Source organism: Phascolarctos cinereus, unplaced genomic scaffold (genome assembly GCF_003287225.1).
Source record: "Phascolarctos cinereus isolate Bilbo 61053 unplaced genomic scaffold, phaCin_HiC Scaffold_4;HRSCAF=312, whole genome shotgun sequence".
NCBI lineage: Eukaryota > Metazoa > Chordata > Mammalia > Diprotodontia > Phascolarctidae > Phascolarctos > Phascolarctos cinereus.
Genome location: NW_027555847.1, coordinates 519,447,970 through 519,470,325, shown reverse-complemented (window position 1 = coordinate 519,470,325; position 22,356 = coordinate 519,447,970). Strand labels below are relative to the sequence as shown.

At 33.5% G+C, this 22,356-nt stretch overlaps 1 protein-coding gene across 1 annotated transcript in view; it reads right to left on the bottom strand.

Annotated features, from left to right (window-relative positions):
* The window catches only part of CEP192 (centrosomal protein 192), a 146,165-nt gene that overhangs the window by 72,398 nt on the left and 51,411 nt on the right, over window positions 1-22,356 (bottom strand). Inside the window, 10 exon segments of the mRNA XM_078151788.1 lie at window positions 1,383-2,271; window positions 2,761-2,929; window positions 6,937-7,075; window positions 7,164-8,190; window positions 9,085-9,206; window positions 11,997-12,117; window positions 14,327-14,536; window positions 15,818-15,882; window positions 20,139-20,282; window positions 21,240-21,465. Coding sequence (XP_078007914.1) covers window positions 1,383-2,271; window positions 2,761-2,929; window positions 6,937-7,075; window positions 7,164-8,190; window positions 9,085-9,206; window positions 11,997-12,117; window positions 14,327-14,536; window positions 15,818-15,882; window positions 20,139-20,282; window positions 21,240-21,465 — 3,112 coding nt within the window.

The following is a 22,356-nucleotide window of genomic DNA, read 5'->3' as shown; positions in this document are numbered from 1 at the left end:
GAGCACTCAGAAATCAAGCCCAATGCACATAATATTTGATAAACTCATTGTCTAAAAAACATTAAGGAATAGAGATACTATTCAAGAAAAACTGGTAGGAAATCTGAATAGCTCAACAGTGAAAATGGTGTAAATCGAAATATGTAATCTAAATGTTTTTTAAAATGGGGAAAAAAAGGATTTACTTTTGTTTCAACTATGAAGAGCAACTCATCCTACACAGCAGAATTATCTAAGAGAAGATTAATGAGTTTGATTATACAAAGATTAAACATTTTGGTATAATGAAAAACTCTAAAACTGAAAGAACAGAAGCAGATTGGGAAAAGAAATATACTCCCACAATAGAAGATGGGTCAAAAGACAAACTTTTTTCAAAAAGAAGAAATGTAAATACATAATATTCACAATAAGACATGTAAATCCCTTAATACTCAGAGAGAAATCCAAATGAATACAGCCAACAACATACTGTTGTATAACAGAGGCAAAATTAGAAAAAATACCACTCCATGTTAGGAAATTTTCAGGGAGAATGGTTATTTTACTGTTAGCAAAACTTCATGAGCATGAATTTTTTGGAGAGCAATATGGAAAAGAAGTTACCCTAAAATAGTGTTATCATTAAAACTCATGTCTTCCATCTAACTCAAGGATTTAATTTACAGTAGAAAAATTGCCTCTACCAATGTAGTAGCACCTGCTCTCAATTTAACAGGGCACTAAGGGACTCATCCAGGGTCACATAGCCAACGTATGTCATGAGGCCTAAAACCCAGGTTTTTTCTACTCTAAGGCCAGTTATCCTCAGAATATCATGAAAAGGTAATATCTAATATCAATATCTATAATAGCATTAAACTGGAAATAACACATCTGGCAATTAGAGACTGGATACATAAATTACAATTTATATAATATTAATGACATAAAATATAAGGACACAAAAATACTAAAAGGGATATAAAAAGATGAGCAGAACCAAAACAGTGTGTGTGTGTGTGTGTGTGTGTGTGTGTATGTACATATATACATATATACACACACATACATATATACTGACTGCAATTCTAAAAAAGGAAAAAAGATCAGAAGAAATAGAATTTCAAGACAGAAAAAAAAGCAAGATAATTTCTGTCCATTGTTAATTTGTTTCTACTCATAAGATGTCTATTATATTTTAAAGGCTTATGTATAGTTTTTATTCCATATTCTCCATTTGTTTTGTTAATGATTAAATTCATAATTTAAAAAATGTTAATGTGCAAAAAAGATCTATTCCTACATTAAAATTCTATGACTTAGCTTTACAATCTCTTTCTATGATTCATTTCTTATCCTACATTAAAAACAAACTTATAATGATGACAAAAGTTTCTTACCAAACCCTGAGGCAATTCGCGATTCCCAGAGTTCAATTCCATAGGTTCCAATGGGTGGCCCAGAAAATGGTTTTGCAGTACTTATAAGATTCTGATTTAATGTATCAGAATGAGCATTACAAAGGGAACTAGGACCCAATAGTCCAGGACCAACATTACGTCCTAAACACATTCCCACTGCAACAGAATTCTGAATGTGTTCTTCTGGAATGGCAGTACAATGATATCCTCCTGAAGGACCACAAACTGTAGAACTGCCAATATGATATTGAGGCAAAGCAACATTTCCTGTTGATACAGGTCCCAAATACTGCTGTGCATTAAATGGTGTTGTTGTAAGAGAATTCCTATTAAAGAGTGTGGGAACCACACCAGACAAAGCCTGCATTTCAGAAGCAGGTCCCTGAGAATTAAAGCTGGAAACTGGCACATACTGGTCACCTGAAGTACTCTGAGGTAATGGAATGTGGGTGCTTAAACCAATGTATGGTGGTAACACATTTGTTGAGCTTAATTCTTGACTTTGGGTCACACAGTCCCGGCAAGACACAGGTACATCTATCTTAGTTGACAAAGGTGGATGGGAGAGACATGATTTGCTCGGTAAAGGCCCAATTACTTGGCCCAACTCATTATGAGGAAATGGCTGGGCACTTCTAAGAGAAGAGTGTTCAGAAACTTTAGAGTTTGATAGTGCATCTTCAATTTTGCCACCAGTATTAGACTGATATGTTTCTATGTTCTTATCCAACCTGCTTGAATTAACACTTGAGACTTTATCACTGCTTTGTAATGGCACCTTCTCTTTGACATTTTCCACACTCTGTTCTTCCAAAGGAGTTGGACTGGCTCGAACAATTGTTGTACTCAGTTCACTGGGAACATCACTCTAAATGTAACAAAAAAATTTTATTTAAAACAAAGTAAAGAAATATTGTAAATGATAAAGTCAAATTATCCTCATATATTTATATGGTTCCTCAGATATAGATGTAGACCCTGTATCAATCAGACACCATCTCCACATGAAAATTTTCAAACTGAGAAAACTAATCTTGAATTTTAAAAAAATTTACACATTACAAAAAACATTCATTTGTGCTGCCATGCATGTATAAACTGGCATGTAAAACAGGCATTCAGCTCATACCTATGTGAATTAAGTCTTTTCCAAACGAAATAATTTTCTGTCACATTTGTATTTCAAATGCTTTTCTTTCTGTGTGGAGACTATGTATGAACCTAAACACACCATTTCCATGATCTTTAAGGTCTTTTCCACTTCTAAAATTCCATGAAGTCTGTGATTTTAGATATAAAACGGTGATTATGTAACTACCATGAAGCATGCAGACTGATAAAAGCTAGATGTATTTACCTGACTTTTCTCAGAAATATCACCAACTGCTGTAGAAGGAAAGGTGCTCTCATGAACAGAGATGTAAGTTAACCTAGCCATAGTAGAACTTGAACATACAGACTGGGGTAATGTACTATCACAAGGTCTCTGAAGATGAATTGATGAGCTAAGAAAATTTGATTCAGGTCTGAAAGAAAAAAAGAAAAACCTAGGTGTTATGAAGTATAATGTGATATTTCTTCAATATCCCTAGAATTTCTGCCATTTTCTTAACTATTCATATTTCAAAAGTGCAACATCTCCTGAATTCTATAACCTCTTTAAACACGAATTAATACAAATTGAGGTAAAAGTGTGACAAAAACTATCAAACTACCAAGTTTTCTTTAAATTGCTTCAAATTAAAATTAAAGTCCCATTACCATGTGGTCTTCATCATATTTAAAAGACTCAACTGAAAGAAACACAGACAATACAAATAATCTATTTAGGTAAATCAAATTATTTCTTTTATAGTAAATGCACTTAAAACTCCTATTCTACAGCTGAATAAAAATTTTTGTCTAAAGCTTCAGATTACCTATAAATTCTACTTATAAAAAGCAATCACTGGGGGCAGCTAGGTGGCGCAGTGGATGGAGCACTGGCCCTGAAGTCAAATCCGGCCTCAGACCAAACACTTGACACTTACTAGCTGTGTGACCCTGGGCAAGTCACTTAACCCCAACTGCCTTAATTAAAAAAAAAAAAGCAATCATTTCATTACACATAAATTAACCATTTAAGGTTTGTTTAAAAAATCTTTCCAAAAATTATAGTATACTGGTTACCAACAAGTGAACCTACCCTTCTATAAGCCACTGCTACTAATGAGTTCACAGCATCAACAGGCAACAGAGATAAAGACCACAGAAACTTGAATTAGGAAAATTGTGTTGATCAGTAGGCACTTAGGCAGCAGGCTGGACAAAATTTGCTAATATTAATTAAGCAGGTATAGTATGTGAGATGTAATCAACAGAGATTAAGACCATTTTCTAAGGCCTCATTTTAAATGCTTTCTTTTGAGCAGAGAAAATATGTGTATAAATAACAACTATAAGGTAAAATGCAAAAGTGCAATAAGAGCTCAAAAATATTACAAATGGGAAAATTGCTAGAAAAGTTACAAGAAGACAAGTTGATTACACTGCTCATCAGGTTGTGAAGCAGCTGAACCATTCTACAAAACAATCTAGAATCATGTAAAGGAAATTACTCAATTGTTTATAGCCTTTTCAAATACTTACAGTCTCTACTACTAAGACTGTAACTGAAACTATATGCCAATGAATTTACTGACAGCAAGAAAAAAATGACAAAGTACCAAAAAAGTGTATAGCTGCATTATTTCTGACAGCAAAAATAAATCTAACAAGTAAATAATGGCTAAACAAATTTGTCTGTAAAAATTAAGAATATAGATGGCCTCTGTGGATCTTCTCAACTCTATATCTATGACTGAGAAGCAGCTAGGTAGTATAGTAGTTAGAATGCTGGACCTAGAGTCAGGAAGACCTGAGGTCAAAACTGACCTCAGACACTTACTAGCTATCTGATGTGAGCTAGTCAATTAAGCTGTTCACCTCCATTTTCTTAAGGAGGGGATAAAAATAGCATCAGCTTTCCAGGGTTGTTTTGGGGATGAAATGACATTAAATATTTGTAAAGTAGCTTTGGAAACCTTAAAGCACTATATAAATACTAGTTGTTACTATTTTTATTATCTTAAGTTGTAATAGGAACAAAATGGAATACTACTGTGCTCCAAAAAATGCCAAGTATGAAAAAATTTAAAGAAACATGACATGATTCAGAGAGTAGGAAGAAGAGCCAAAAGAGTATAACAATTACCACAATAATATAAACAAAGTTAACACAGTGGTAATAAATATGCTGGTCCATTACAATGATCCTTTAATAACACTGTCAAAATGAAAGGACAAATGGAGAATACACTTCCAAAAGGTATTTGGGAATTAGAACAAGCATTTTCAGTTGCTGGGAAGTATTAATCATGTGGTACCTCAGAAGAACCTGTATGGTAAAAATAGGTCAAAATCTTTATGTTTACATTTCTAGAAACACAAACAAGCAGAATATGAATCATATACAAACTCTCAGAACTCAAAATGATTAGAAAAGATGCTTGGTGACTTTAATAGCCTCTTTAATTTGACTAATTTGTTCATTTTAACTTTGTTTCTTTATTGATTTAATTATCACAACAACACTGCCTGGAACTAAGAAGATGAGAAGAAATTATTAAATTTTCTTCACATCTGTCAACTACTAGGAGAGACTTTAAAATCAAAATAACTATATCAAAGAGAAGTAAGTTTAACCAAAGGACAACATAGAACAGATAAGAGTTGTAAGGGACTTCACAGAAATCATCTAATGCAAATTAGACTTGAACAGGAATACATTCTATAATAGGTTCAACAAGTGGTCTAGACTCTTCTACTTTAAAATGCCCAATTACAGAGAACTCAAGGTCTGTGCAATTTCCCACTGTTTCTTTTCCACTGAGTGGAGTCAAGCCAAATAAGACTAAACCAAGACTGAGTCTGATTCAAAGCTGGTATTCTTAAAAGATAAGGCAACTCAAATGTTTAATAGGATTTCTAAAATTTAATGTGCTCATTATTTTGTGCATTTTGAATGTTCTGAAGTACTTTCTTTTTTTCAAACCTGGTATTTTTAAAATTTATTTCCAAACCTATCCTTTTACCTTTTTCAATCTTGCTCACACCATCCCTGGTAATAGGGATTTGAAAAGAAAAATATGGGTCAGCAAAATCATCAAAAATATCAACCACATCTGACAAAACATTCCACATCCAAAGACCCCTACTTCTTCAATGAAAAAAGGGAGGTGCCCCTTTTCTCAATTCTTCACTGAGAATAAGTTCATTTTTATAATTATGGAGTATTTTGTTTTACCATTTTTTCTCCATTTACACCAATAGTCAAGTTGTCTATTATTTTTCTCATTCTTACTTCACTCATATTAATGCTGATGCTCTTCCCATGTTTCTCTGAGTTCTTCATATTTGTTTTTAGGTGGCAGTAAGATTCCATTATATTCATATACCATAATGTGTTTAGCTATTCCCAACTGATGGGCATTTAACTTGCTTCCAATTCTTTGCAACCATCAAAAAAAAAAAATCAAAGCACTTCCTTTTGCTTCAAATCCTGTTAATTCCCAGATAATTCCCAGATAAGACCCCTGATCCCTCTCCCCCAAAATGTGTAAATTAAAATTTCATTCTACAATCAAAATATATTTTTAACTATTTGTAGTACTGTTTCTTTCCATTAGTACAAAAAAGAAATGTTGAATTGATGACCAAAAGAATCCTGTTTGTAAAAAAGAATACATAGGGCTTAAAAGAATTTGTTATATGCCTAGTGCTCTCCTTAATTTTTGTTGTTGTTGTTGTCCAATTATTTCAGTTGTATACAATTCTTCACAACCCTATTTGGGGTTTTCTTGGCAAAAATGCTGGTGTGGTTTGTCATTTCCTTTTCCAGCTCATTTTACAGAGGAGGAAATTGAGGCCAAGGAGGTTAAGTGACTTGCCCAGGGTCACACAGCTACCAAGTGTCTGTGGACAAATTTGAACTGAGGTTTTCCTAACTCTAGGACTGGTGCTCTATCCACTATGCCACCCACCTGCAATATCACACTGCAAAAAAAAAAAAAATTCCTCTTTTTCTGTAATCTGTTTAAACTAAAATGCTGATTGAATGTGTAACAATTCTAAGTAGAACACATATACAATGTTGGTTATATCCATGAAATGATGTATCTTAAAGTCGTACCTAAAACAAGAATTAACTAAGAACACTCGGCCAGAAGCATTCAGTTCTCTGCTCAAGTTAGTTTTTACCATGTTTTGGCACAGATCTACAATAGTACAGGGACAGTTTATGAAATCACCTACTGTGAACGAAAACCAATTAATTCCTGGAAATCAAATTTAGCTGTTTATCAAATCACTTTTGATGACTAATTAGGCAAAATTTTCTCCCTTTTATCTTTATTACTAAAGGAGCCGTCAAAATTTATGTATATTTTTTAATTTATATTCATTCTTAAAAGCTGGATATGAGGATTACAATTTCTACACTTCAAAAAATCCTTACCCTGAAATAGCTGTTTCAGAAACTTCACTAGGAGAAGAATGAATCAGTGGTGAAGTTGAAGGTCTAAAGCTAAACTGTTCATCTTGTGCTTCCCGTTCAGGAGAGGTGTTTTTCAAATTTGTTAAACAATGGTTTGTTCCTCAATGAAAACAGGAAAAAAAACCACTATGAAATGTGATGAAACTGATCACTAACACAAACACACATGTGTACACAAAAACACTTACCAATATTTTGCAGGCAAAATTCAGAAGATTTTTCAAAGGTCGTGTGTTTGTCACTGCTGCGTGGCTCACAATCGTCCTCATTTTGCCTTTGGGTTTCTCTATCATGCATTTCTTTACATTTTGCAGATGTCCAGCTGAATGTCGTGGTAGAATTTCTCACTGGCAAATAACTACTAGGCTTTGGGGTGCTGATCAATGTAGGTTTTTCACTTCTACCAACATCTGGTATTTTGTCATTACTAGCAAACATCTTATCAACTGTCTCTCTACCCACATTAGCAAGGAGTGAATTTAGAGGGCTCATGGTTTTGCCTGCAATCTGCTTTAATGAGGAAGATTTAGTTTTGAGTGACCTTTCATTTTCTGTAGTATCATCCATTAAAGATTCTCTTACATTACTTCGACCAAATTCCAAGATTTGTTTGGGTGATAGTTGTTTAGTGATCATTTTATCAGGAGTATTTTCCACACACTGTTCGTTACCCCAGTGTTTTTCAATATTTTTACTTAAATCAGATGCACCAAATGACTCCTGATTCACTATTTCTGTTTCTTTATTAAAAATAACATCTGGGTTTTCTTCTGGTTCCCTTACATTTACACTGTCAGTGTGTAAATCTACTTCAAGAAAATCTTGTGTAGTTTGTTTATTGGCTAAGGAGAAATCCCAGATACCAGATAACCCAGTTCTCAAAAACTTATCAGAACTGCCTTCATATCTACTAACTTCTGTTTTTTTGAGGTATTTCTCCATATCAAATGTATTGGTTCCATTACTTTCGAAATGACTAGGTAACATTTGATTCACAAAAGAAAAGTCCCTCTCTTTATTACTAGCCTCTAGAAAAATCTGCTGTTTGCTTTTATTTGAAAGTGCCATCATCATAGCAGCTAACTGAGAAGGATCAGCACTCACTGAAGCATTATCAATAGCTGAAGCAATAGTACTTATATGGAGTATAGTGTCACTACAATCAGAAATCTTGTCCTCATATCTTTCACTGTTGCTTTTGTTGACCAAAGGGTCCTAAAAAAATGAAAAGAATCATATTCAAGGTAAACTAATTCAATTGAAATGTATATGTACATATATATGTAAGTATTATATGATCATTATAAGAGAGTTAGTGCCTCTATGAATCAACTGTATGTAACATCTAAGTGGTCCAGTAAAATATCAGCACTTATGCATCAGCTTCAATCATAAGTTCTTAAAGTGATTTACAAATCTAAACAATTTCAGTTAAAAAAAACAAGCAATAAATCCAGCAAAAGAAAAATGCCACTTAAAGAAAGGTTATGATTGATTCCTTCAAGGCTTGACATGAAGGACAAATTGAAAAGTATGCTAACAGCCAGAGCCAGTTATCAGAGCAGGCAAAACAGGCAGCTGCTAAGAATATACATAGGTGAGAAGGAAAAAAGACACTATTTTTAAAATAAATGCATATTTTTATGACAGAGACTTAATTTTCCACAGCATGTCAGATTTTATTTTTTGATAGATCATATAAGTTATTCCTTATGTCTAAAGTCACTCAAAGCTAGCCTGTACACAATTAGATAGGAATAAGGCATTGAATTAAGCAAGTTCTAGGTTTCATCATTAGATAAAATTATGGTAAAAAATAACTTTCAGGGATGCCATCAAAAGCTGGTACAATTAAGTATAACATAAAAATGAGAAATGTTTTACGTTATACAGAAATGAGAATGCTTCCAAAGTAATATGTGCAAGCAAGTAATAAAATAAATTCTTAAAACGTGCACATTTTAAACATTCAACTAACCTAACTGTTCTCTTTGACCACTAAAGATAATTTGGGAGAGGAAAAAATGAGTATCAACTATTTCTTCTACATAAGAGTAATCAGTAAACTTTACTTAAAAATGTGATTTATTCATAAAAAGATCAAGATACCTCTGTTCTTCCTTTAAAAACCTTATCATTTTCATCTATTTGTGAAGTGGTCTCCAAATCGTTAATGTTAAATGTAGTTGATCCATCACATACTGGCTCCCTGGATTTTTCTTTTACATCTTCTGAAGAAAAAAAAACTTTTTAAAATTTACAGTGTGATGTAGAAACAACAGTTAACATAGTTAATCCATGACAGTGAAGACAAAAGGACGTGGCTACTGACAAAAAAGGTACTTCTATAGTTCACAAAATAAGAATGAATTGAGGCAATGAACAAGACAGCAACTGATGTTAAGACCTATTCTGTTTCGTTTTGGGGGAATCTGACTCTACAATCCGTTATATAATAATGTGAATTTTAGTCTGTCCCCAGAAAAAAGTTTCAAAGTAATCCATGCTTTACAACTATTAAGTCTTACATAAATGCAGAGTAAGAATCACGACTAAAGCAGAGCACTTTCCTGTAAACTCTGTTACTCAACTAATGTATGACATTATTAACAATGATTATCATGAAGTTGTAATGTCATTTAAATAAATTTACACCCAATTACTAGAAACGTAAAGTACATGTAGATTATAAGCATACTATTCACAGAAAAGGGATGACAGAGAAAAATATTCCAAATGATTGCATTCAAATGTTTTTGCTTTACTTTCCTTCTCCCTGGTTGATCTTCTGTCTTATTTCACTTACTAGATTATAAACTCGCTGAAGATCAAAGGGACTATTTTTATACAGCTTTGTAACCCACACAACAATTAGCACAACTAGTGCTCAAACATTTTAAATAAGTAAAATTTGAATTTAAAATAATTTATTTAAAATAAGGTATAGCTTATAGACTCTTATAGCCATAAATACAATTTAGAGACCTAATACCTTCTTTTTTACAGTTAATGAAACTCAAGCCCTCAGTGATAAAGTGCCTTGTTCAAGGTCACAAAGCTTATCTTACTATCAGATCCAGCATCTGATCAGTTCTCTGGCTCCTGTAGGCCCATTATACCATGAAGTTTCACCTCTGACTGCATTCCATTCTTCAATTTCAAGACCCCACTGGCCATGGTAGCAATGTCTTTAACTAGACCAAAGTGGGATGGGGTCCCTGCTGAGAACACATAGGGACTTGGAAACACAATTATAGAGCTATCATCTAGTCCGACTGCCTCATTTTACTGATGAGGAAACTGAAGCCCAGAGCAGTTAAGTGACTTGCCCAAGGTCATAAGCAGCTGATCTGAGATTTTAACTCAAGGCTAATCACTCTAAATTCAGTAAACTTTTCAATAAACTACACTGCACAAAGTATAATTACATAGTATTTATTAAGGACCCATAATATATGAAACATAATTTCCTTGGGGGCTTTTTCATTTAAAAAAATTTTTCATTTTTACTTTACAATCCCAGAGCCTAACACTTAGAAGTCATTTAATCAATAAGTGCTCGGCTTTTATCTCTCTCCCAGGGAAGGAGTTCATGTTAGTTAAGGAAGTTACAAGGATCTTTTGATTTCACTTATGGTAATAATTTTATTTACTCAGACTCAGTTGCTTTGTCCATTTTCCACTTTCAAGCATCAATAGCTTGACTTTAATCAAGTTAGGCTAGAGTTGGCTCAAGTACATGTCCCATGTTCTCATTTTTATTCTTCTAATTTGGTTGGTACTGATTCTGTGCTTTGACTTATACGCTGATGGTTTAACACAGTCAATTGGGAAATGACTTCCATGTATGTAATCATTCCTTTTTTATTAAAATATGATTAATTTTCTTCATGTTATTTGATGCTAGCCATGTCCAGCACCTCCCAAAGCTTTCTAAAGAAAATATTCACAATATAATAGGTGGGGTTTCTGTGGGGTCTAAGTCTCCAACTTGCTTTGTTTCTAACTCCTGAGACATACTTTCCAACATTTTTAGCACCCTCTCTTAACCATACCTGTACATTCAAGTTACCAAGTATTAAAGTATATGTTGATTTAAATTAGGAACTTTTTTGAGTTCTTTGAGTACTTTTTCTATCTCACTACCCTCTGCCACAGAAACTGGCAAACAAGCTGCAATTATCTTCATGAAAGTCTTTTTATAAATGTTTCTCAAGAAACATTTCATGAAACTACAAAAGGTGAAAATTAAGTTTACTAGGAAATTATGTTTATTTTTGCCTTCAGACATGTGATAAAAACCAACTACCAATTCCTTTGTCTCTCAAGGAAGGCCACTGAACCATCATCTTCTCATTTTACTTACACAGCAAGAATGTCAAGATTGCACAAATTAACACACATATACACATACTTACTGCACAGTAGACATGGACCTCACATGTAGAATATCAACCCTTAAGATTCATAGGATGATCAAAAACTGATTCTCAGCATCCTTTCCTACCTTATTTGTTGCTCTGCCACAACCACTGCAGAAGCCACATGATTATAGTAAGACTAAGGTCCATTTTACATTTTTCTGTGTGTTAGGGGTTGCTAACACCAAAGAATTTACCATATAATTAGTGGTCAGCCTACTAAAGTATGAACCCTTCATTATTTATTGAGCAACAGAATGCAGATACAGTCTGCTACCAGAACTATAATCTAGCTACCATAATGACTGAAGCCACTAATAGCCACCACAAATTTCTAAAAGGAAACATGGATCTGGGGGTTGGGAAGCCTAAACGCAAACCTTTCTTGGGTCCAATTAATCAACAAGCATTTAAGATTTAAAGTCCTAAATTAATTTAAATAAATTTTAATCTATGGAAAAGGAAAACTGAATATTTTTAAAAGAGAGACTGTTCAGTAGTTACCTCTCCCAATATTTACGAAAATATGGACTTAAGTGAAATCAACTGTTAAGATTACAATATTAAGAGTTAATTAGGCCCCAAAATTTCAACCATTACCTGAAAAGAGAACATGCTGCTCTTGATCTTGCTCTAAATTGTCTGTTGATACATCAGATTCCCTCAATAGAGCTACAGGTTCTCTTTTTTCTGGAGATGTAATAAAGTAACCAAACGATGGCTACAAAATAATTGGACATGTTATTTTCTTAAATTTCAAACTGTAATGTTCTAGGAGATTTTACTACAATGCAGTTCATTTTACAAAGTAGTTGAGAAATCTTACAGTCCATCAAGCCCAACCCTCCAAGCAAAATGTCCTTTAAATGACTCAATTATACATTTCACCAAAATGTTATTTCAATTTGATATACCTTGCTTTACAGTTCTGAAAAGTTATGTGCATTTACTGATGGATTTTTGATAGCTCCTCTCCTTAATCCTAGTTTCTCTGCAATATATGTGTAACCAATTCAGCTAGTACTACAGAAAAGCATTTTGTACAACACTGCCACTTACACATCTCACATCTTGATGGTCCATAAATGCCTTGTTCACAAGGTCAAAAAGAACTCCTTAAAATAATCCTACTATTATTATTATAATTATCCCTCTATTGCCATTTTGCAGAACACTAATCAAAATGCATGATAGTACTTCTTCCTCAATTTACTCATTCCACTTATTGGTACCTGTCTCATCCCTGAAGACCCAAATCAAACACTATCCCTTCCATAAAGCCCTTCCCTGACTCCTATAAGTAGTTGTTATACATTCTAATGAACTTATAATTTTGTATTCTATTTCATCAACAATTCTCTCCTTATAAGGTAATAAAACTCATATTTGCTTGTCATCCTAATTCTAGGTTCCCATGCTCTGTGTCTCTGTCTCTCTCACTCATTTTATATACATATAATTCACATGTATTTTTATATAAAATGGCTTTATATATAGTAGGCACTTAACGAATTACTGGTTTTATTTGATTTTAAGTGTACTATTTGTCTGGCACTTAGGAAAGAAAAGGAGAGGGCCACAGGTGCATTAAACTAAGCAGCATTATTTTGTTCTACTACCTAGAGCAATTATTTTTCAAACATTTTATTTCAAATATCCTAATCATTCAAGAGAGGAAAAAGCACATCAAATATAAATTCATCCATAATTCACAAAGACCCAGGAACAAAGAGCAAAAGCAAATATCCTTTTCACCCTGATGAATTCAAAGTATTTTCTTTTCACCTGCTAATTCAATAGAGAATCTGGTCCCAGGCAATTTCATTCATTTCTCTGGTCTTGAAAACTGGGATCATACAAAGCAATGTATTTGCTATTTAAAAAAAAAATATGACCACAAATCTAGTACTTAGTGATTTCATTTGAAGTTGTAAAATAATTTTGCTCAGGGAAAAAAATTTGTCCTGACAATCAATGCTAGAGCTGATGATGGTAATAAAGCCAAGTTTCAAGGTAGGAAACAATGATGTTATGTTGGCAGATGTGAATTTAAGTCAATCTGAGGAGACATTTTATAAAAAAAAAAAATTCACTATGCCTTAGGTAATCTGCTCTACAAGGTCTGAAGCTAAATATTGCACTGTAATTTTACAGTCCGTCCCAGCAGCTCTGAGACAGCCAATAAGGTGTTCATGAATCCAACCACCAACTAACATATCAATCCAAAGAATTATTACATTTTTGAAATATTTAAGAAAAACATTTATCTTCTAACTTACAGTAGAACAAAACCCAGTGTTTATTGCTTTGGAATAGCCATAACATATCCCCTTCAAATGAACACTCTTCAATTCAAATATTTATTAATCATCTATGTAGGAAAGCACAGTATTTTACAAATGTCCCAAATTAAATACTTCTATAAATACAGCAAAAATAAAAAAAATTATTTCATTTAAGCAAAAATCATGTAACTTTTTCATATAACACAACAAGCTTTCATTTTAAGGTTTGTATGCAATACAGCAATTCTGATATCCCTTCAAGTTGGTTAAAAATAGATTATAAGCCATCTGTAAGTCCTGTGGAATGTTTTCACTGCCAAATTTTAGAGAAAGTTCATAATTTATTTTTTTTAAATAATGAAGGTTTGCTGAAATGAACTTCCAATGAATTCTTTCAATAATGCAAAAATGTTTCTCCTTTCCAACCTTAGATTTTGATTTCTATATGTAAGAATGAATTTCCTTCTATGAGAATACAGCGTAATATGTTTTTAAAGGCTATAAAATACAAATGAAGATAAACTTTTAAAAAGTTTGAGGCAAATTATGGACTATCATCTAGTATAAGTAGACAGCTATAAAAAGCACGGCTAATAGCACAATTTCTGGCTACTTTGATGTTTCTTCCCATATTCTTATACATACCCTTTTCACATTAATACCCCCTCCAAGGCAGCCAAGTGCTTCAGATCTCTGACCGAAGAATTCCCCTAAAGAGAGCTGCAAATAACTGGCATCATCACCGGTCATATCTGATGTAGTATGTGATCTCCTCAACAGATTATAATTAACAGATGCACTCCACGATGTATCCCCTTGGGCACCTGAAGTGTTTTGAAGATCTATTTTCTCTTCCTATGAAGAAAATAATTTTAGAAGAGTGTTTAAGTTCTAAAGAACTTTGTAAAGTAATTTGTTTTTCAAAGTCAAAAACAGGGGCAGCTAGGTGGCTCAGTGGATAGAGCACCGGCCCTGGATTCAGGAGAAGCTGAGTTCAAATCCAGCCTCAGACACATAACACTTACTAGCTGTGTGACCCTGGGCAAGTCACTTAACCCCACTGCCTAACCAAAAACAAACAAACAATCAAAGTCAAAAATAAGTAAGAGTAAGAAACCTAAGTGAATAGAGGCATATTTAAATTCAATGGCATATCTTTTTTTCTTGTCTCCTTGCAAGCCTCAAGGTACTGGGTTTGATATAATCATATTCATTAATAAAAAAAAGTTCTCAATATAAGGAAAATGCATTAAAATCAAAAGATTTTCTATTTCCATCAGTTAAAAATTAGAGAAACACCATGTAGAGACTTTCATGACAATCTGAACCGAATTGCAAAGAAATTTTAAAAACACTTATGTTCAGTCACTTGTTTACTCTGCAAAGAGAACCCTAAAATATTCAAAGTATAAAGGAGTAAGAAGGGGCTTGGTTTGATACTCTACAATGTACATGCAATAACCACGGTCCAAATCCATACTCCATTAGAAATTATGTTGCCTACATTCTAGAAGCACTGCAGAAGACTGAAAAGATTACTGATGTGGAATCAGAAAAAAATCTAGGGCTTTTTGGTTTGTTTGGTTTTTTTTGATGAGGCAATTGGGATTAAGTGACTTGCCCAGAGTCACACAGAAAAATCTAGGTTTTAATCAAAGACTTGACACTAGCTATGTGACACTACAGGTATAAAGCACTTTATTTTTTTACGAACCTCAGTTTCTTAATATATAAGAAGGTTATGATATTTATAATACTCACCTAAGAGAGTTGTGGGGAAAAGTATTTTGCAAATGTTAAAGTATTAAATAAAAATTTTTATTCATAAGGGAATTTAAGTTTTACCTTCATTTAGACCAGTAAGAATAGACCAACATTTTTACAGAACATTAGGTCTGGAGTTGGAAAGATCTGAGTTCAAATTCAGTCATAGACACTTACTGTGTGACCCTAAGCAAGTCACATAACCTCTGTCTGGCTCAGTTTCCTCATCAGTAAAATGGGAATAATAACAATAGCAACTACTCCCAGTGTTGTTATGAGCATCAAACAAGATAATAACTGTAAAGCTCTTAGCACACAGTAAGCATTATATAAATGTTAGCCATTACTAACCATTTGAAACAAATTACTAACCTGCATAAATCTGTGTTCTTTTTCGAATTCTTCTTCATCTTGAGCAATCAAAGCCATTGCTTCAGCTTAAAAATAGTTTGGCAAAACAATATTAATGGTACTAACAACTACTCATCTAAAAAACTATATATTAACTTGACAAAGAAAAATGCTGTGGAAATAAAACTAGTTCAAGTATCAAAAAAATGTCATTATATACACATTGTGTATGGCATTGAAACCGTGAATCATTAGCTTTTGAAGTTAAATCCTATCACAGCTGGGTAAAAGCTAAAGTGGAACAAGGACTAAATTTATGGAGTTAGAAGGTAATAGTTCAAAGCCTTTCTCTACATGGCATTTATTTACAAATTAGGCAACAAATGGCTAGAAGTGAAACTTCAACATCTATAATAAGTAAATAAAACCACTTTACCTACTTACTTTACAGAAGCTGCTAAGAATACTTCACATGCCATGGGGTTACGGCCATAAAAGCACATTACAACCTCTAGTATGGATTATTAAAGGTTTCCTGGGCAATCCCCCATGCCTCTGGTTTCTTTCCCCAGACTCCAGTCCAACCCATACAACGTCACCAAAGTAATGCTCCTAAAGTTTAACTGATCACATTACTTTCTTCTCAAAAACATTCAAGTTTTTAAAAATAAGTTTAATTAGCTTTATTACTGACAAATTATATTTTTAAAAAACATATTTTTTAAAATGTGTATAGCTGTCCAGTGCCCCCAAAGTAAAATCTAAACTTATTTTCACTCAAAGCCTTCCACAGTTTGATTCCAGTCTACCCTTTCTACTTACCTTCAATTACCTAAGCAGTCAACAAACTGGTTTTATACCTATGCTCCCAATTAATCCCCATAGTTTTGTTCTCCCACATCCATATTTTTCCCTTGTCTCTACCTGACAAAACCCCTACAAAGTTTAGATTAGTGCCTACCCAACAGCTAGAATATAACTTTTCATACAGAACTCCTATAGTAGTCTCTCTTAAAACATTTAGTACATGAAGCTTTAAATTTGTGTATGAGTCTTATCTGCCTTACAGAACTGTAAACTTACAGAAGATAGAGACTGTATCTTATTCATCTTCATATTCCTGAAGAACTAATAACAATGAATGTCAAAAAATGTTGGAATTTTTTTGCTTAACTGCTCTTGTGACTCACAGTCATCATAACAAACTTCAGTTGTGGTAAATGTGCTATAGCAGTTATGAAGCTATTACAATCGACTTGGCTTGCACTTTCACTAACATGCATCTCCTGCTTCTCAACTGAAATATTATGGCTGATGTGCCTTTAACACACCAATAATTTAAGGGAATGATGAAGTTCTTAAAGTCAAGGTCACAAACATTCAGTGCCTATAAATGTGTAAAGCACAGTTCTAAAGCTCTAGGGACACAAAGAATCACCCGCCTCCAAAAAACAAACAAAAACACAAGAATCCTTGCTCCCACGGAGTTCACAATCTAACAGAAGAGAGACCACAAGAAAATAATTATGCAAAAATGAGACATATAAAGAATAAATAAAAGACATCAAAACAATCTAATGCAGGCCTGCACAACATATGATCTGAGGGCCGCTTGTGCCCTGCCAAAGGATTTTGGACAGCTGTCACATCAGACTGACGATGGTTGGTTGCCACTGGTCATGTGACAGCCACCCTAAATCCTTTGGTGGCCACAACTGGCCCGCAGACCATGTTGTGCAAGCCTGATCTAATAGGAGGGATTACAAGCAAATAATTATGTAAAAACAAGATATATAAAAATTAAATTGATGATCAAAAGAAGAAAAGCACTAATATTAAGGGGGACTAGGAAAGGTTTCCTGCAGAAGGTGGGATTTTAGTTGGAACTTAAAGGGAACCAGGAGACAAAGAGAAAGAATATTGCAGACATGGGAGATAAGGAAAAATGAATGGAATTCTTTCTTTGCTTTCTATCCCTTTTTATATGTTCCTACAATATTAAAGAACTTTTTTTTTCTTTTTTTGGCTAGGCAATCAGGGTTATGTGACCTGCCCAGGGTCACATGGCTAGTGAGTATCATGTGTCTGAGGCCAAATCTGAACTCATATCCTCCTGACTCCATGGCTGGTACTCTATCCACTGCACCACCTAACTGCCCCTGAATTTCCCTTTCTAATATTGTCTGTCGAGTTTTATTACTGTTATATAAAAATGGTAATTTCTGAGGGTTTATTTTGTAGTCTGAAACCACAATTAATTGTAGTCTCAATAAATGACTTTGGTTGATACCCTAGGATTTTCTAAGTAAACATCACATCATTAGCAAATAGGAATAGTTTCATCTTTTTTTTCTAATCTTTACACCTTTAATGCCTTCCTATTGTCTTCTAGACACTGTCTTTCCAGAACTACATAAAATAACAATAATAAAAGTAGGCATTCCAAAAGATAACAGATAACTAATTATATTAAACTGAAAAGCTTCTAAACAAAATAAATGTACTTAAGATAAGAAGTGGAGGGGGGAATCCATCAAATTTCTCAGAGAAGAGCTTGATATTCAAAATATATAAATAATGAACAGAAAAACATAAGAACAAAAATCATTCCCAATAATTAAGTCGTCAAGTGATATAAACAAAAGAAGAATTACGAACTATTAATGACCATATGAAAGAATTCTACAAATTACTAATAAGAGAAATGAAAATTAAAACAACAATAAGGCTTCACCTCACACCCTGAAAACTGGCAATGATAACACATGACAAGTGTCAATGCTGCAGAAGTTGTTAGTAGAGCTATATGAATCAGCATGACCATTTTGGAAAGCAATTTGGAATTATTCAAATGAAGTGAGTAAAATGTCTATACCTCGTCACCTGGAAATCCCAGACTTACTACAAGGAGATATATTCATAAGAATAAAGTTCCTACATATACCAAAATATTTACAACTACACTTTTTATGGTAACAAAGATCAACTGGGAATGGCTAAACAAACCGTGGTAAATAAATCAATGAATAAACTTTACTAAACTAAGATTTTCATCTAGAGATTTTAGTGAACTGTAATCTCAATAAAGTCAACAGTATGTCACCACAGCTAATCCAGCTTAGGTTGCATCAAAAGAGGCATAGTATCAAGAGAGGTGATTGTACTCTGTACACTCTACAGAATACATTCAGAGTATCACATTTCACCACATATTACGAAGGACATTGACAAGGTGGAACATACTTTCAGATAAGGTTGATCATCATAGCAAGGAAGATGAGACCATGTCACACAAGTGAAAAACTGATAAAACTGGAGATATTTAACCTGGAGAAGATGAGGTAGAGAAGGGTATAAGAGAGCTGTCCATCTTAAGGTATTTATTAGTCTATCCACATGGAAGAGGAATTAGACTTGTTCTACTTAGCCCCAAAGAACAGAATCCTGGGTTCTACCCAATGAGTAGAGGTACAAGGGGAAAGCTTTTAATTTGATATTTTAAAAAAACCAACTTCCTAATCATCAGAGCTGTCCAAATCTGAAAAGGTTGTCTTAGGGAGTTCTACTTTACTGAAGGTCTTCAAGCAGATACTGGGCTACCATTTGTCAGGTAACCTTAGCAATAAATGACATCTGAGAGTCTTTGCAACTCTGAGATGGTCTTTCAAGTAAGACCATTTTGATCCTGTAAAATCCCGTTAAGTAGATTTCCTCACTACTTCTGTCATAATGCTATAACAAAAGAACCTAATGAAACCAAGTGGTCACATAGCTCCCAACTGCCCTTTAAAAAAAATTTTAGAACCCTATTATTAAAGTTTTTAATATATCTAAAGAAATCAGATTAATTTTTAGTCTAACATTTTTAGGAACTTTTTATTGACCTCAAAGTCCTTAGGGGCAGAAACTGTCTTATTCATCTTTTTATCTCTGTTTTGTACACAATGGGGCCTTAATAAATGTAATAAATATTTCCTGAATTGAAATGCAACTAATTTTTCATTAAAATGCACTTTTTATTTTCTAACGATTTCTCACTGGTGATATAAAAGGTATCTTTAATGTGAGTGAATACACATTCCTTTCGGCAAATCAAAATTTCAGAATTGAACATATGAGATGACTAGATTTCTGTTAGCTCAAAAACTCTCATCATTGTAAAAGCTCTTCACTAAGAGTTAAAAATCTCAAAGGCTTTTACTTCACTGCATCACATTATTAAATCTATTAAAAAAACACCTTTGAAGAAAATATAGTTAATAGGTACCACATTTATCATCTCCAATGACACGGGGGGAGGGGGGTTGATCGGAAGGAGAGGAAGAGAATAATACATACTTACATCCAGTTCTGAATTCTTCATTTACTTCATTATCTCTACAAAGATTTAAATCTTGTTCTTCATCAAAAGAAGTATAATAGGCAAGATCAGTCACCCATTTACCTTCTTCATTTTGATAGACCACACTATGTGGTAGACCACCTTCTGAAAAATAATTTGAATTACACCAAAGGCTTTATGATAGAGTAAGCAATTAAAGATTAGATCTTTAAAATTTTAGAACAAGTTGAAAAGTTTTTAAACCCTTTAAAAATGTGAGATTTGGATTATATGTGAGAAGAATGTGTTTCATGGTAGATGACCTCTGACAGATCTGGGGGTAGAATAAGAGTATATGTTCCTTTTGGCAGTAAAATTTTTGGAATTGAAACATATAAAGTGACCAGATTTCTGTCAGCTCTAAAACTCTTACCACTCTACATGAAACAGGTAGAGTACTCTCTTATTTGAGGAGCAGGTAAAATTAAGCATAATAAAGGCAAAACTTGGAACCTGCTTAGGAAAAAGATACATAATTAAAACATCCAGGAAAAATCCTAGGAAAGCCTATTAAAACTACAGGAAAAATTTTTAGCTCTGTGGTTAAACATATATATCACACAAAAAAAAGATCAGTTGAGGATACCAACTGTCATTTTCTAATTTTTACACAACTCCAGTGTTTAGAATGAAATAGGCATTTAACCAAAGTTAATGAATTGGAAAAGGAAGAAAATCAGAACTTTTGAGAGTTATACCAGCCTTTTATAAAGTAACCTATCAAAGACTTTTTGTATCTAGCTTGTAAACAATTATAATAAATGTACATACTATTGCCTTCAATTAGATTGTAAACCCATTGAGGCAGCCAGGAATAGTTTCATTTTTGTCCTTGTGTCCCAGGCATCTAGAAGGGCATAATCACCTTAAAATCTATAAACAATTAAACTTGTTACTCTGGTATGACAGAGTAGAACATAAGTCATCTTTTTAAGGCTCATGGAAATTCTCTATAGCTCTGTGCGATATAAGAGACAAAAAAATCTATTTGTATGCTTCGTACTAAAATGCCTATCAATGAAATATCTGATAAATACTTGATTTCTAAAACAAAAAAATTACCTTTATTATTCTTTTCATTGCAGTTCCAATCCTCACAAATTCTCCTTTCAGTAGCAGGTGGCCAGTAAACATGAGCTGGACTAAGTCCATTATCAATAAGTTCCACAGAATGTGTATCCACATTTTTTTGAGTGAATATTTTAGGAGTTATATTATTTTGATGAGCAGACTGTACTCCCAATTTTAAGGGGTGAAGATAAAAATTACCTTGATTGATATTTGTGTCCTGAAAATAAAGTAAATCAAGTTTTATGTTAAACTCATCAACTGTCTTCAACGCAACAATATCCCCTCTTGTTTTTCATTTCTGCTTTTTTTTAATCCAAGTCAGTGAAATAGTAATACCAATATTCCACCAATGACTCTTAATCACAAACCACCACAATCAAAACTGCCAGTAAATCAAAGAAGCAATGAGAGACAAATAGCAGATATCAGTAAGCTACAACATATTACCAATGGTGAACTGAACTCAAGAACCGCACAAAAGCTACTTAAGAAATTTATCAGGAAAGGAATGTAGCAATCATTTAGCAAGAACAAGTAGACTGCCTGAGTGCCACACTGACTATTACAAAATGTTCCAAAGTCTAAAGAAAGGCCTTGTATACAAAGGTAGATATATCTTCTATGGAGGATTTTGGGGAATATACTGTCAGTATTCCAAAACAGATTAATAGCATCACAAATTTAAAACAAGGTTCTCAAAGTTCATCTTTTTCAACTCCTTTTTCAGACACAGAAACTGGGTCTCAAAGAGGGAAATTAATTTGCCCAAGGTCACAGAGGCCCCAAGTGGCAAAGCCAAGATTAGACTCCAGGACCTCAGATCCCAAACACAAAACTCCTTTTACTACAGAATTCTACATGGATCTGTACTGACGAAAGAAACATCTACATTGATGAAATCCACTAAATTCACATACAGCAAAGTTTCTTATTTTTTTTTAAATCCTTAACTAGATGTCTCATTAATCAGTATGGGAGCATCCTCTATTAAGATACGTAATAACCTTTTCTCTTTCCACAAATCACTCAGAATATACATCGTCCCAAAGCAAAAGAAGTCTTCTATTGGCTATTCTAAATTTCTAAGTTAAACTAAAGTACTTTTATC